This window comes from Chrysochloris asiatica, unplaced genomic scaffold (assembly GCF_000296735.1).
Source record: "Chrysochloris asiatica unplaced genomic scaffold, ChrAsi1.0 scaffold00047, whole genome shotgun sequence".
Classification (NCBI taxonomy): Eukaryota; Metazoa; Chordata; class Mammalia; order Afrosoricida; family Chrysochloridae; genus Chrysochloris; species Chrysochloris asiatica.
In genome coordinates this window covers 147,637-161,223 of record NW_006408565.1, presented here as the reverse complement: position 1 = coordinate 161,223, position 13,587 = coordinate 147,637, and the positions used below count along the sequence as shown (strand labels likewise).

At 47.8% G+C, this 13,587-nt stretch overlaps 1 protein-coding gene across 1 annotated transcript in view; it reads right to left on the bottom strand.

Moving 5' to 3' along the window:
• CSMD2 (CUB and Sushi multiple domains 2) overlaps positions 1 to 12,496 on the bottom strand; it is a 933,956-nt gene extending 921,460 nt beyond the window's left edge. The window contains 1 exon segment of the mRNA XM_006862126.1: positions 12,310 to 12,496. Coding sequence (XP_006862188.1) covers positions 12,310 to 12,496 — 187 coding nt within the window.
• Positions 12,497 to 13,587: the final 1,091 nt, after the last annotated feature.

Here is a 13,587-nt window from a genome sequence, read left to right as displayed (position 1 = left end):
GTTTCTCTGCTGAGATCCCTGGCTCCTGATTGAAGCTGCAGACTCACCTTGCTGGACCCCCTCCCCACCACCACTGGACTAAAACAACCCACCCGCAGTCTGAACAAAGTGAGTGCTGGAACCCCAGCTCCTAGGTCCACCCTCTGGAGTCCTGGTGTGGCGCTACAGGAGAAGTTCTAGACTGCTAACCTCAAGGTTGGCAGTTCAAACCCATCAGCCGCTCCTCAGAAACCCTATACAGAGCTGCTCTGAGTCGGAACCCTCTGAAGCTTCCTCCCAGAGTCCACCACCAACCCTCCCCCCCACCCCCAGCCAGGCTGGCTGACCCCATCTTAGCTTGCTGTGCCTCTATCTTAAAACCAGTCAGAGGAAAATGGCACTGTAATGCATTATCTCTAAAATAATGGGAATTAGTACAGTGGAGGAAGTTCAAGATAATGCTGCCCTGAATGCCCTGATTTCTCACTTAACAAATCCAGGGACAGGGGAAAGGCCTGGTGACTCAGCTCCTGAGCTGGCAGACTAGTCACCAAGCCCTTTCTTTTTGTTAAGAGAGTTAAGCAGCTCAGGAATGCGACTGCAGTCTCCTCCTGGGGGCTGCCTAACCCCAGAAACATAAATCTAGTTACCCTTGGGGCCACCTCTAGAGTCCCAAAGCCTCCAGGAACAGGTCCTGGCTTCCCCAGAACACAGGCAGATAATTGTTGTTGTTGTTGTCAGGTGCCATCGAGTCGGAACCGACTCATAGCACAGCAGAACGAAACAATGTCTGATCCTGGGCCAACCTCCCTACCGCTGCCACACTTGACACCATCAATGATGCCACTTGGCCGATCCATCTTGTTGGGGGTCTTCCTCTCTTTCTCTGACCCTCCATCTTACCCAGCATGACATGCTTCTCTAGCGACTGTTCCCTCCTGACAATATGTCCAAAGTATGAGAGACGAAGCTTAGCCATCCTGGCCTCCAAGGAGCACTCTAGCTGCACTTCTTCCAAAACAGATCTATTGGTTCTTTTGGCAGTCCATGGCACTTTTAGTATTCTCCTCCAATACCACAACTCAAAGGCATCAATTCTTCTAAGACAGACCCTTTTCTCCAGGTTTGGACTGGTTAGTGGAGACAGAAGGCTTCCTCCAAAAAAATTACAAACCTAATGCCATTAAGTCGATTCCAACTTACAGCGACCCTTTACAGGGTTTCTGAGGCTGTAAATCTTTACAGGAGTAGAAAGCCTCATCTTCTTCCCATGGAGCTTCTGGTGGACTTGAACAACTGGCCGTGTGGTTAGCAGTCCAGTGTTTATCCTTCAGCATCACCAGACACCTCCCTCCAAAGTCACCCTGAATCCAAAGCTTTCCTCTGTATTCTTAGGCATGGCCAAGACACAGGGTCAACAGAAGGGTGAGCGTGGCTGACCTCCTGAGAAGCGGGAATGCCTGGGAGGGCAGGAAGCGAGGGTGCAAAGAAGAAAGAGGGGAAGAAGATAAGTAGAGGAGGTTGTAAGAAAAGAAGAGGTGAAAGGAAAGAAGCAAAGTATACGCAAGACTTGAACAGAGTAGAATATGGTAGGTCTTCCCATAAGATGAAGGTGCCCTGTTGGTACGCTGGGCTATGTGTTGGGCTGATAACCAAAAAGCTGGAGGTCCAAACTCACCAGCCACTCTGTGGAAGAAAGATGAGGCTGTCTACTTACTAAAAGATTGACAGCCTTGAAAACCTATGGGGCAGTTCTATTCTATCCTGAGGGTCCCTGTGAGTCTAATCGACTCAACTGCAGTGGGTTTCGTTTGGTTTGGGTTTCCCACTAGATGGTAGATTGAAATGGCCCTCAGAGTCATACCCAGCAGGTAGATTTGCTATTTTTATTTTCTTTCTTGATAAAAGTTGCCTACTTCCACAGTGATAGGAATGTAAGTTACAATTTATGGCACAGGTTTCATGTACTTCTCACAGCCGTTATCACCATTAACTCTCTCTGAGGAGAAGAGGTACAGAACACAGGAAATATTCTGGGATGTCAGTTCCAACTCATGGAGACCCCATGTGGTACAGAGTGGAATTAAGCTCCAAAGTATTTTTCTTGGTTATAATCTCTGTGAAAGCAGATCACCAGACCTTTCTTTCATGGTGAGACTGAATAGGTTTGAACAACCAACCTTTGGTTGCTAGATGAGTGCCATCCAGGGACATTTTCTGTCACAGGTCAGGCCCTCAATAACTGCCTACTTGTTGTTGTTCTTAAGTGCCATCAAGTCGATTCTGACCCATATCGACCCTGTATAGAGTTTCCAAGGAGCGACTGGTGGTTCAACTGCTGACCTTGTGGTTTAAACCAACCTTGCAGTCCAGCGCATTAACCCACAGCGCCACACCGCGACTCCTACTTAAGGACTTTAAATCTGTATGCTGTTGTTGTTTTGTGCCATCGAGACAGTTCCAACCCATAGCGACCCTGTATAGGATTTCCAAGGAGCAGCTGGTGAGCTTGAACTACCGACCTTGCAGTTCAAACGGCTTTGCAGTCTGGCGCATTAATTCACAGCACCACACCAGGACTCCCATAAATCTGTATAGCACCCCTCAAGTAATCCATTTAAACTTAACTGGGGTCTTCAGGAAACAAAGAACCTGAGTCAAAAGAAAAACCCCCTGTAGGATTCTGATTCTGGGGCTCCTCAAAGTGCTTCACACAGAGAGCTAGCCCTGCCTGGGGGGATCCCACCTTCTTCCTCAGCTCATTAGCCCCTCAATACATCTCAACTTCTGCCTTATACAAAACATGGATGGATCTGACTATGTCAAAATGAAGTGTTCCTAGGACCTAGGAGAAGAGCACAAGCGGAATGCTGGACCTTATCCAGAGAAGCAGCGACACCAGAAATGGAGGCAGAGATGGGGACATGAAGAGAGGGAACAGCTAAGGACTCTAGATTTATGGAAAGAGAGGAACTGAGAGCTGGCGGCCAGGAGGCACACTTACAGAATGTGCCCTTTGGTGGTGTAAATTATTATATATGCCTGAGTGTTAAAAATAAAAAAGGCCAAAATGAATAGAGAGACATACTGTTAACTGATGGTTCATGGAGGGGATTATAATCATTGTAATGAAACAAAGTATATGATTTGTTGAATGTAAAACTGATGATCTGCCCTGTAATCTTTCACTCAATTCACAATAAAAATCTTAAAAAGAAAAAAATATCGAAGTGTTCCTGCCCCATGGAGAATGTCAAAACCAAAAATAGACAGATGGCAGACTGGGAGAAGTTATTTGTAACCTGGAAAACCAACATAGGGTAATGTCTGGACAGTCAAAGGGACTTCTGCAAGCCAAACAAACAAAATTAAAAGCTAAGACAGGAAGCCCAACTGGAAAATGGGCAAACGAAATGAATAGGCAATTCACAAAAACAGACACACAAACAACTAATAGGCATATATGAGATATTCAGACTCCCAAGTAAAGAGTCTTGGTGTGGCACTCTAGGATAAGTACTAGACTGCGAACCACAAGGTCAGTGGTTCAAGCCCACTTGGAAACCCTATACAGGGTCACTATAAGATGAAACTGATTCAACAGCACTTATAGTAAAACAATGAGATGGCAGTGTAAACAAAGCAAAAATGAGAAAGGTTGGTAACATTAGGTATTGTGAGGAGGTGGGAAGACAGACTCTTGTGCACTTTGGGTAGAAATATGTGGCCTGGCACAACCATTCTGGAAAGCAGAAAGGCAGAACATTGAAAATCAACATATTAACTCAGGGATCCCAGTGCTTGATCTGTATATGTAGCCCCAACAGAGGATGTGCAAGGATTTCCTTCAAAATCTGGGTGTGGTCAGGTGGGGGTAGAGACAAGTCAGGGGTCTGCACCCAGGAAAATGAATCTGAGATGAATGTATAACTCATCAGGCAACTGAAGTTCAGTTAGAAACTATAGACTAGACATCCACCAGCAGCATGACTAGATCCTTAAAATATGGTGTTGAGTAAATAAAGAAGAAATCAGATAAAATTGATAGCTCAGTGCCACTTATGTACATTTAATATATATATGCAAAATGACACTACATATTTCATAAGGATCCATGCATTCTTTAAGATGCATATGAGGACTAGGCATCTATGCGAGGGAGGAAAACAATAGCCTGGGGACTGGAGATGAAAGGAGGAAAGAATCACATGATGGTAGGATTGATTCAGTGTTATGCATCTGACAGTGAAAAAAAACCAAGAAACCAAAACATCCAGCTGAGCCTCTCACATGGCTCAAGAAAACTATCGTGGCAACATTTTCCTCCTTCCATGTGTCTTGGAACAAAATGTCATAGGAGATGTGAATTTCAGCGATCTTTGAATGTAGGGAATTGTCATCTGGTATTGTTAAAAGATCCCTGAGTGGCACTGAGCTGTTAGCCAAAAGGTTGGCAGTCCCAGTTCACCCATAGGGGCCTATGAAGAAAGACCTGGCTATTTGCTTCCAAAAAAGCAGCCAATGAAAACCATATGAGGCACAGCTCTACTCTACACACACGGGGTCACCATGAGTCAGAAGTGACTTGATGGCAAGTGGTAAGTGTTACAAAGAAACTCAATGCAGATTCTGTTCTCTAGGTAGATGTGTGTGAGTAGGTGAATCCTGAGCTGTCCCCTCTCCCAGATGGAACTCACAATGCTGCTTTTCAAGGGGTGGAGAGGGAGGTAGCTTGGTCCCAGATGTCTGAAGGGTGTGGATGAGGTTTTAGGATTGTTTGTTTTCTCCCTCTCCAGTTCTCAGGAGCAATCACACAGGTCAAGGGTGGATCATCTCCCATTGGATGGAGCCTTAGACTAGTAACCTGTTCAATCCTACTTCAATATTTCTGACTCCTATTTTCAGTTAGTGATCACAGAGCTTCCAAATCCGGCCTTGCATAGACAAAGTGGGTATTATTCTAATTTTTAAGAGAATAAATCAGCTGCTACTGACTCAATACAGACTCATGGCAATCCCATGTATGTCAGAGTAGAACTGTGCTCCATACATAACGTTTTCAATGACTGATTTTTCAGAAGTAGATCACCAGAACTCTCCTCCGAGGCACCTCTTGGTGAACTCAATAGTCTAAGTTCTTGGTTAGCAGTCAAGTGCCTAACCATTTTTGCCATTCAGGGACTCCATTTCCATTTTACAGGTGAGGCAATGGAAGCCCAGGAAAAGGAAACGGTTCCCTCACTGTCATTAAGTTATTACGGGCAGGGACAATGCAGGAAGATGTGTTTCCTTACTCCCAGAGGCTCACAGCCAGGATCGGCCCCAGGCCTGTCCTTCTAGAATAACACATATGACAAGGACTAGGAGGGCAGAGCCACACAAGTTCCCTGGGAGAAGGGGACACCATCATCTGAGGGATCTGTTCTCATGTTACCAAAACCAAATTGGTCATCTAGCCGATTCTGACCTATAGTGAAAACTCCACATCACTTAACAGCAACAACAAAGGACAAGGTAGAACTGCTCCCTCGGTTTGGTTGTTGTTGCTGTTATTAAGTGCCATTGAGTCAATTCCAACTCACAGAGACCCTGTATAGGGTTTCTGAGGAACAGCTGATGGGTTTGAACTGCTGACCTTGCGGTTCACAATCCAGTGCATTTTAGAGGCAATAAATCCTATAAGAAGTGGATTTCTTCATTTTTTTCCACAAAGCAGCTAATGGATTCAGCCCAATGCTTAACTCACTGTGCCACGAGTTCTTGTTTATATGCTAGAAACTGTTTTGGTTTTTTTTTAACAGGACCTGAAAAGAAATCATCAAACTATCACCTCCTTATATCAGGTAATGTGCCAGACACCCACAACTCATCACCAAGCTTCACTCTATCTTTGAACCTCTCTCCAGCTTTCATCTCACCTCAGAAAGAGGAATGAGGGTCAGAATATAGTAAGGAAAATTCAGGATGGGGTGGAGGAAGGCGAGGGAGGAAGGCAACAACTCGCACGCAGGCAAACCTCCTGAGGCCTGAGGCAACTATACCACACTTGCTCATCTTAGGAAGGACCATCAATCACTCTGCACATAACGTCTGCACGTTCTCTGATAATACACTTGTATCTCAAATGGTCTAAATTCCAAAGTCTCTGCTTTCTCCCTTTAACGTTCAAATGGTCACACTTGCTTACTTTCAATCAATAAGTAGATGTAGCTACTTAATAACGTGACGTCTTCTGGTTTCTATTAGACAATCTAGAAGACAGACACATAATTTTTTTGGAGGTTTCTGGATTATAATTACACTTAATTGAGTATAAATTAAGCACTGGCAGAGACGAAGGCTATTTGTGCCGCAATCTGATCGCTTCTTTTCTGCTGTAGACCACACAGGAGATTTCTCAAATAAATTTCAGAGTTATCTTGGTGCTCTTAGTAATTTAACTATACATACATTATTTTTAGCATCATAAAAGTTCCTTGGTATGATTTTCAAGGATAGGACTGACATTTCTCTAGAGACCAATTCAATTTAAAATTTTCCAACAATACAGAACAAATAGAAAATAAAAGGCAGTTTCCAGTGAGGAAGCCCCCAAAAATGCCCCCATGGCATTGCTTTCTGTGGGTTTAGCCATCCCACTAACTCTAGGATGGGAATAGCAAGTGACCCCTCTCTAGAGCTGGCCTTGGCATGAGCTGCCCTGGTACTCTAGCCAATTTGTCTGATAGGGTGTCTGGGGGTGACTACACATGACTCCCAACTTCTCCTCCAGTATTTTAGGGTCCATGTGCAGGACTGAGTGCTGATAGGGACTTCCTATCTGCTGGAAATCTCATTGTCACAGCAAGCAAGAAATTGATCAAAGTTCAAGGAGTTCTGGATGAAGAAGGTGGTATTTCTGTTAAAAACCACTAGATACCTAAGACACTGCCTCACTAGGAAAGAAATTCCAATATGACATGTTGAGTTTTACAAAAGCTAAACACGTGGAATTGTGAGACTCCACAATAGAGCTCAGTCTAGATGGATGTTTGGGGCTAGAAACCAAAGATGGCTTTTCACCTAGTGGAGATGGGTGGATGGTGGCTACGCAATGAGACGGAAGTTTGGGATTCAGACTTCAAGTGCCAAAAGCAGCATAGCATACCAGATGGGGGCAGTCCAATGGGAAGAACCATGTAGAGGGCAATGGTCTGACCAGAAAGATCCCACAGATATGGAACCAACCAGTTGGGTCCCTTAAGAAATAGATTTGTTGTTGTTACGTGCCGTCGAGTTGGTTCCAACTCTTAGCAACCCTGTATAGGGTTTCTGAGAAAAGCTGGTGTGGTTCTCCAATGTGTATCTTACAGTACCACACCATGTGGTTATGGATAAGGGTGTTGGGGTCAAGCAGATCTGGGTTCAAACTCTGGCTCTGCCATATACTTGTTTTGTGGGTAAGTTACAGGTTCTCTGTAAACCTATTTCTTTGGTTACGAATCGGACTGCGAACCACAAGGTCAGCAGTTCGAAACTACATGGGAGAAAGATGAGGCGTTCTGCTCCCGTAAAGATTTACAGCCTCGGAAACCCTGTGCAGGGTCGCTATGAGTCGGAACCGACTCTACTGCACATAACAACAAAAACAACAATAAAATAGGAATAATAACATTGCAGACTTTCTTGAGTTGCTGTAAGGATTGAGCTAATACATGCAAGTATTTGGAGCAGTGCGGGGCACATGTTGAGCACTCAGTGAACATTAGCTATTAGTGTTACTCCCCTGGGTGCTCAGGACAGCTTTCTGAGCACTGTAGTGATGAGATGGGGAAGACATACAGACTCCCTGGCTGGTACCTTTGTCCTCAGTGTTCTTACTCAACCCCAGCTTCCGTTTAATGGCTCCATTTGATGAAGGAGGTATGGTGCTGCGCCTGTTGCAAATTTGATTTCTAATCTTTCCCACAATTTAGGTATGACTTGACCCTTTTGCAGGTGGGAACCTGAGCTTGGGAGAGATCTGAGATCAGCTAGGTCTCCAGACACGGCATATCTGAGTCTGCTGAGCAATGAGATTCCCTTAATCCTGCTGGTGGGATAACAACAATGAAACAAGCAGGTCAGGCACATAGGGCAAGATGCTGCTGCTGGAGCTACCAGCTGGATCGCTGAACAGACCCACTCTTGTGAGTGTTCAAGTCTCCATAGTTTATTTCTTCAAAACCCTCTGTATAGTACTCTACCTCACCTCAACAGGGCCATAGTACTTACATACTAATATGGTTAGTACTATTTGCTGCAGTTGGTGTATTAGAAAAACAAAACAAAAACCCATAACCCTCAGGTCAATTGTAAATGGAAATTTAAATCCAAACACACATCAGTAACTAAACAGTGAAATGTCTTTCCACTGGGGCTGGGAGATGCCAAAGGATTCCTCTTGCATTGGTTCTAGAATCTAGGGAACTTTCTTATCAATCTGTAGCATTTAGTTCAGAGGGAAAAGGCAACTGGGATCAGATATCTTTATGATCTTATCACCTCTGCAAACTAGCTGGTTTCTTGGACCCCGGAAACTCTTGATTTAGCCTTATCACTCCCTGGAAAATCATCCAAGGAGGGAAAAAAAAAAAAAGAAAACAAAAATTTAAAAAGCATTCACTGATTCAGTAAACCATTTCTATGCCAAGTCTTCAGCTGGGTGCCGGGAATACTGAGAGAAATCCAGCACTGCCCTTGCCTTCAGAAAGCTCACAATTAAACTTGTGAGGTTGATAAATACTTTCAACATAATTCCATCTGTACTATAATAAAATGTTGGGTAGTCAGTGCTCCTATCTGCAAGAGGCTAACTATGGAAGTACTCAGGTAATGAGCAAAGTGGAGAAATTTTTAATTATTAAAAATTGTTTAATAATTAGGTTTTTGGGTGTGTTTTTTAAACAACAATGTGGTTGGCATGAGAACAATCAGAATTTTGTTGGCATTCCTTATACTTATAGTTTGATAGTGAATTATTTATTAAGGAGAAGGGAGGCATTACAGCTTTTCAGTGTTCAGTGCTCCATAATCCACTGGAAAAAAAAAAAAATGTAGCTATATTTGAGAACTATTGAATGGGGATGACAGGAGGAGATGACCACCCACTAAGGGAAGTGACTAACAACAGGAAGTTGTGGATGGGCCTAACATTCCTGGTTTGGGTAGTTGGGCTATAGGTATCAGCAATTTATGCAAGCAATTCTGGAGGTTTGGGAGAGGGGCTAATGAGTTTACTTTGGAAGGGAAACATGCAGGTGAAGATGTTCAGGAATCAACTACATATATAGACTGTCTAGCTCCAGAGCTTCCATGGACAAGGAAGACAGCAGACATCAAGCAGGCCAAATGTGTGGGCAGGAAAAGTCTACCTGAGAGCTTCACAGTATGGAAGTGGAAGGAGAGGGCATGGAGAGCTCACCTGGAGAGTGGCGAAAAGGAATGATGGAAAGTACAAGAACTGGAACTCTGCACATCCCTTTATTTAAGGGAGGGGAATAAATGTTCCTATTAGGGTCTGAAAAGTAGTAACCAACAGGTAAGGGAAAAATCAATAAAGCACGGTGTCCTAGAAACCCATGGTTGGGGATTTAAAAGGGAGTGATTCAATGTGTCCAAAGCTACAGAATGGATTTGATCAATACTTGTCTTTTCTAGAAAGTTTTAGTGAGGTCCTGGGGACAGCAACTGGGATATAGGGAGTGAATAGACACAGAAAAGTGAATGGAAGACCCCCTTTGAACAGAGTTGATTGTAAAAGAGCCAGAGAATGTACGATCAAATGGACACCTACAACTGGAAAGCCTAGATGGGAAGCGAGTTTAAGATAATGGTGATGGAGTAATGTAGAAAAGAAAAGTAAGAATGGCAGCACAGCTTGAAGAACGTAACTAAAGGCACTGAACTGTTCATCTAGAAATGGGTTTTGTTTAAAAAAAGAAAAGAGAGATGCAATGGGTTGTTGGTGAAAAGAGGTCCATGAGGCCAAGATGTCTGGTTGACTTGTTTTATATTTATAGGCTAAGGGGTTATAGCCAAGAGGGAGAAGAAAAGGATGACTGACAGGAGGGGAAGTAGGGAGCCTGGTTTTGAGGAGAGGGAATGCGAGACAGTGCACATTAGAGGAGCTTGGGGGAAGAAGATAAAGGTATAGGAGAAGGGTCCCCCTTTTCAAACCCTGTACTCATTTTATCCCGTCATGTTTGGACCCAGGAAGGGTGAATGTTAGGTCCTGAAGAGGACAAAAGTGAACGTGCTTTCCTGCCTAAAAGTGCCAAATCCTGCGGATCTTCTGTTACCAAGTCCACTTCCAAATCTCTGCTGTTTGCAAGGCCAAACAGCACATCGAAATGCAGGAAAGATTTTTAAATAAATGCATTGGAAGCTTTGCCAGAGAGCTGCTACTCCCTCCTCCAAGCACCCTCCCCCCGCCAAACTTCTCTACAGACCAAAGAGCTTCGAGCAAATGAATCTCGACAAGGCAGAGTTCCAGCACCGCGGAGCAATGTGCAAGCTCCGGTGAGGGGTGAGTTAGCCTTTTTCTTCTCCCTGGAGGCCTGGCATGCCCAAGGGGCAGGGACAAATCCAGCCAGAAAACCGGTTCAGTCATATCCGGGTGGTCTGGGTCGTCTAAGACAGAGCAGGGGCCTCACTCACTATGACAAACCTCACAGAGGCCTGAGGGCGGGTAGAGAAGGTCCCCCCCCTCCTCATTGCCCAGGTGGCAAATCAGGGTGGCCAGTGGCACTGATGTGCACAGCTTCCCTGTGGGTGTAGGTGTGAGCGAGGCCCAGCTCCCAGACGCGTGCACCGCGGGCGCCCCTCTCTGGGTGTCCGCCGCTATGACTCTTGGTGGTGGTTATGTGCCGTGGAGTCGGTATGACTCTTAGAACCTGAGAAAGTCTGGTCAAGTCAGAGAGAGCCCCGGCTGGCTCGGGGCGCCCTTCCTGCCCAGATCCCCGATATTATGCGACTATGAGGCGGGAGACATTGTCTGTGGGGTACAGTTCACAAATGCAGCGGCTCGGAGTGGGTCGGAGAGTTCACCATTCACTGACCACTAGGGAGGGAAACACTCTCCAAGAAGGGGACTGCTGAAGCCAAGCCTCAGAGGCTCATCAGTGGTTAAAAAAGAACAAACAAAATTAAAACCGGCTCCCGGTCTGATGTGCCCCGAGGTTGAGGCCTTGGCAGCAGGTGTTTCAGTCTTCTCCCATAGTGGGTGTCAGCCTCCAGGCTAAACGAAAATGCGATTCCAGATGCTGCCCGTTTGGACCGGTCCCGGGCACAAGGAACTTTCTAGGCTGTAGCTAAAACTGAGCCTCAGAGGGATGCGTGGGGTAAGGTAGGAGGGAACCAGTAGAGGCCAGTAACCCCAACTGGAGACCGGGTTTCCCTTCAAGGGCCGCATGCTTTCCGCGAACCGCAAGCTGCAGCCAGATACAGCGAAGTTCCGGGACTCAGCGCACCAGTCGGTTCTGCACCCTCCGCCACTGGGTCGCCGCTGCCGCAGACCCGGCGCTGGGCTGCAGCAGGGCGCGGGAAAGGGCACTTTGGCGCGGAATGGGAAGCCAAGAGGGATGTGGCGGCGCGGAGCTCGGCGGCGACACTCCCTCCCCCGCCCCGGGCACAACCCCCACCCCCGCCTCTCTGCCACTCAACACCCTCCAAGCTGCACCTGAGCCCTTCAGTACTGCGTGCGCTGGACCCTGGCCTTGGGCTCCTGTCCATCTCCCCCCCCCCCCAACGTGCTGAAGGAGCGGACAATTGGGGAAGGGGTAGTGGCCGCAGTCTGCGGGCGGCTCCCGCGGGGGCACGGGTTCGGTTCGGGAGAAAATGGGCGGGGGCGGGGAAAACCCGGCAGACGCGGAAATGGGGAGGGGGCGCGCCATTTCTTTCTGCCCCCAGACGGGTGTGCCAACCAGAATGGGGTGGTGGGGGCTTCGGGAAAGTTTATCAGGGAAAAGCCTGGCACCTTGGGGGCTGGATAGCTGGAGAAACTGAAGCCATCGTCCGGGTGCCCCGCAACCCCGGGAGGGGATGCCAGTCTCCCAGGCCCCCGCGCCGGCAGGACCTGGCCAAGTTGCTACTGGGGTTGGGGGCAGCAGTGACAGTGGAGGTGGGGACTTGGTTGTGGGTGGGGTAGAGGGTTGAGGATAGAGAGGGAAAGATGAAAATGAGGGTGGGCGATTGGGCGGAGGCGAGGTTAAGGCGAGGATGGGGGCGACGTAGAGACCCGGACCTTATTGGGGATGGGTGGGCTCGGGTGGGTCGCCCGGTTACCTCGGTTCCCTGTGCGGCCGGACTTACCCGCGGCGACCGAAGCGCTGAGCAACCCCCAGCCCAGCAGCAACAGCAGTGGCGGCGTTGACGGCGGCGGCGGGCGGCCCCAGCGGCTCCTAGCAGCCGGCACGAGCGCCGAAATTCCGGCTTCGCCGCGAGCCCTCCCCGCGGGGCAGCCGCAGCGCCCCTGCTCCCATCCCTGCGAGCGCGGCATGGCGCGGCCGGCAGCGCCGAGGGAGAGGCTCCGCTCGCCACCGAGGAGAAAGGAGGTCAGGAGAGCTCTGGAGCTTTTTTCTGCTCGGAAAAAAATCCCGGTACGCGGGAGCCCGGAGCTTCTGCGGCTGGAATGAACCAAGTGTCCGCCCGGCCGGGGAGAGGCGCGCTGCGCTCTCGGAAATGACTCGCTCCAATCCCGCTTCGCGGGGTTCTCGCCGGGGGGCGGGTGGGGGGGAATTATCCCCGGATTAATCACTCCGGAGCCGCTTCTCCGCCGCTCAAAATGCTGGGGGTGGAGGCTCAGCCAAGGGAAAATATTGGGGGGTGGGTGTTCCTCTCGAACACCACCTCCACCTCCAGATAAACCACAAATTACATCTAAAGGGTTGTTTATTCCTGTTTGTTTTACAATTGACCGGTTTCTTTTAAGTTCAGTCCTCTCTTTTCCATTTATAAGAAAGATCACCATTAATATACCTCCCAGACACACACAGTGACACATACACACACACACACTCATACACAAGAAACAGGCACACACACAAGCACAAGCACACATGCTGCTTCCACATTTGGAATCGGGAATACTGTCTGGGCTAAGGTAACCAAAGAAGACGTGGTTTCCAAGTCGCCACTCTTTAGGAGCCGTTCTTCTTAGGTGGTGGCTTTGAACTTGCAATCTGGGGCTGGGGGCGGGAGACGCTGAGGAGCTCTATTAGAAAAAAAAAAAAAAAGCCTTCTAACCCTCCCCAGGAGTGGGGCGTGTGTGCATAGACTGAGGCTGGGTTAAGAATTGGAAAGGGGAGGGGTGTACCTTTGAGTTAGTGGGGACATACCCCACACCTCAAATAAAACCTCTGGATGGAAGGAGTGCGGGGGTGGGGGAGGCGAATTGGTGGAAGGGCTGTCTAAGAGTTACTTGTACAATTTATCCTAAAATCAACCGGACCGTGCCTTATCCCCTCCCCGCCATGACCCCAAACCAGGCGAGTTTCTCCCCTTGGCGTGAGCCGCTCCCCACTGGTCGCAGCTGCCTTCAGACTCCAAGGGCTCAGCCGCGTCTCCACCCCATCCCCCACCCTGACTCGG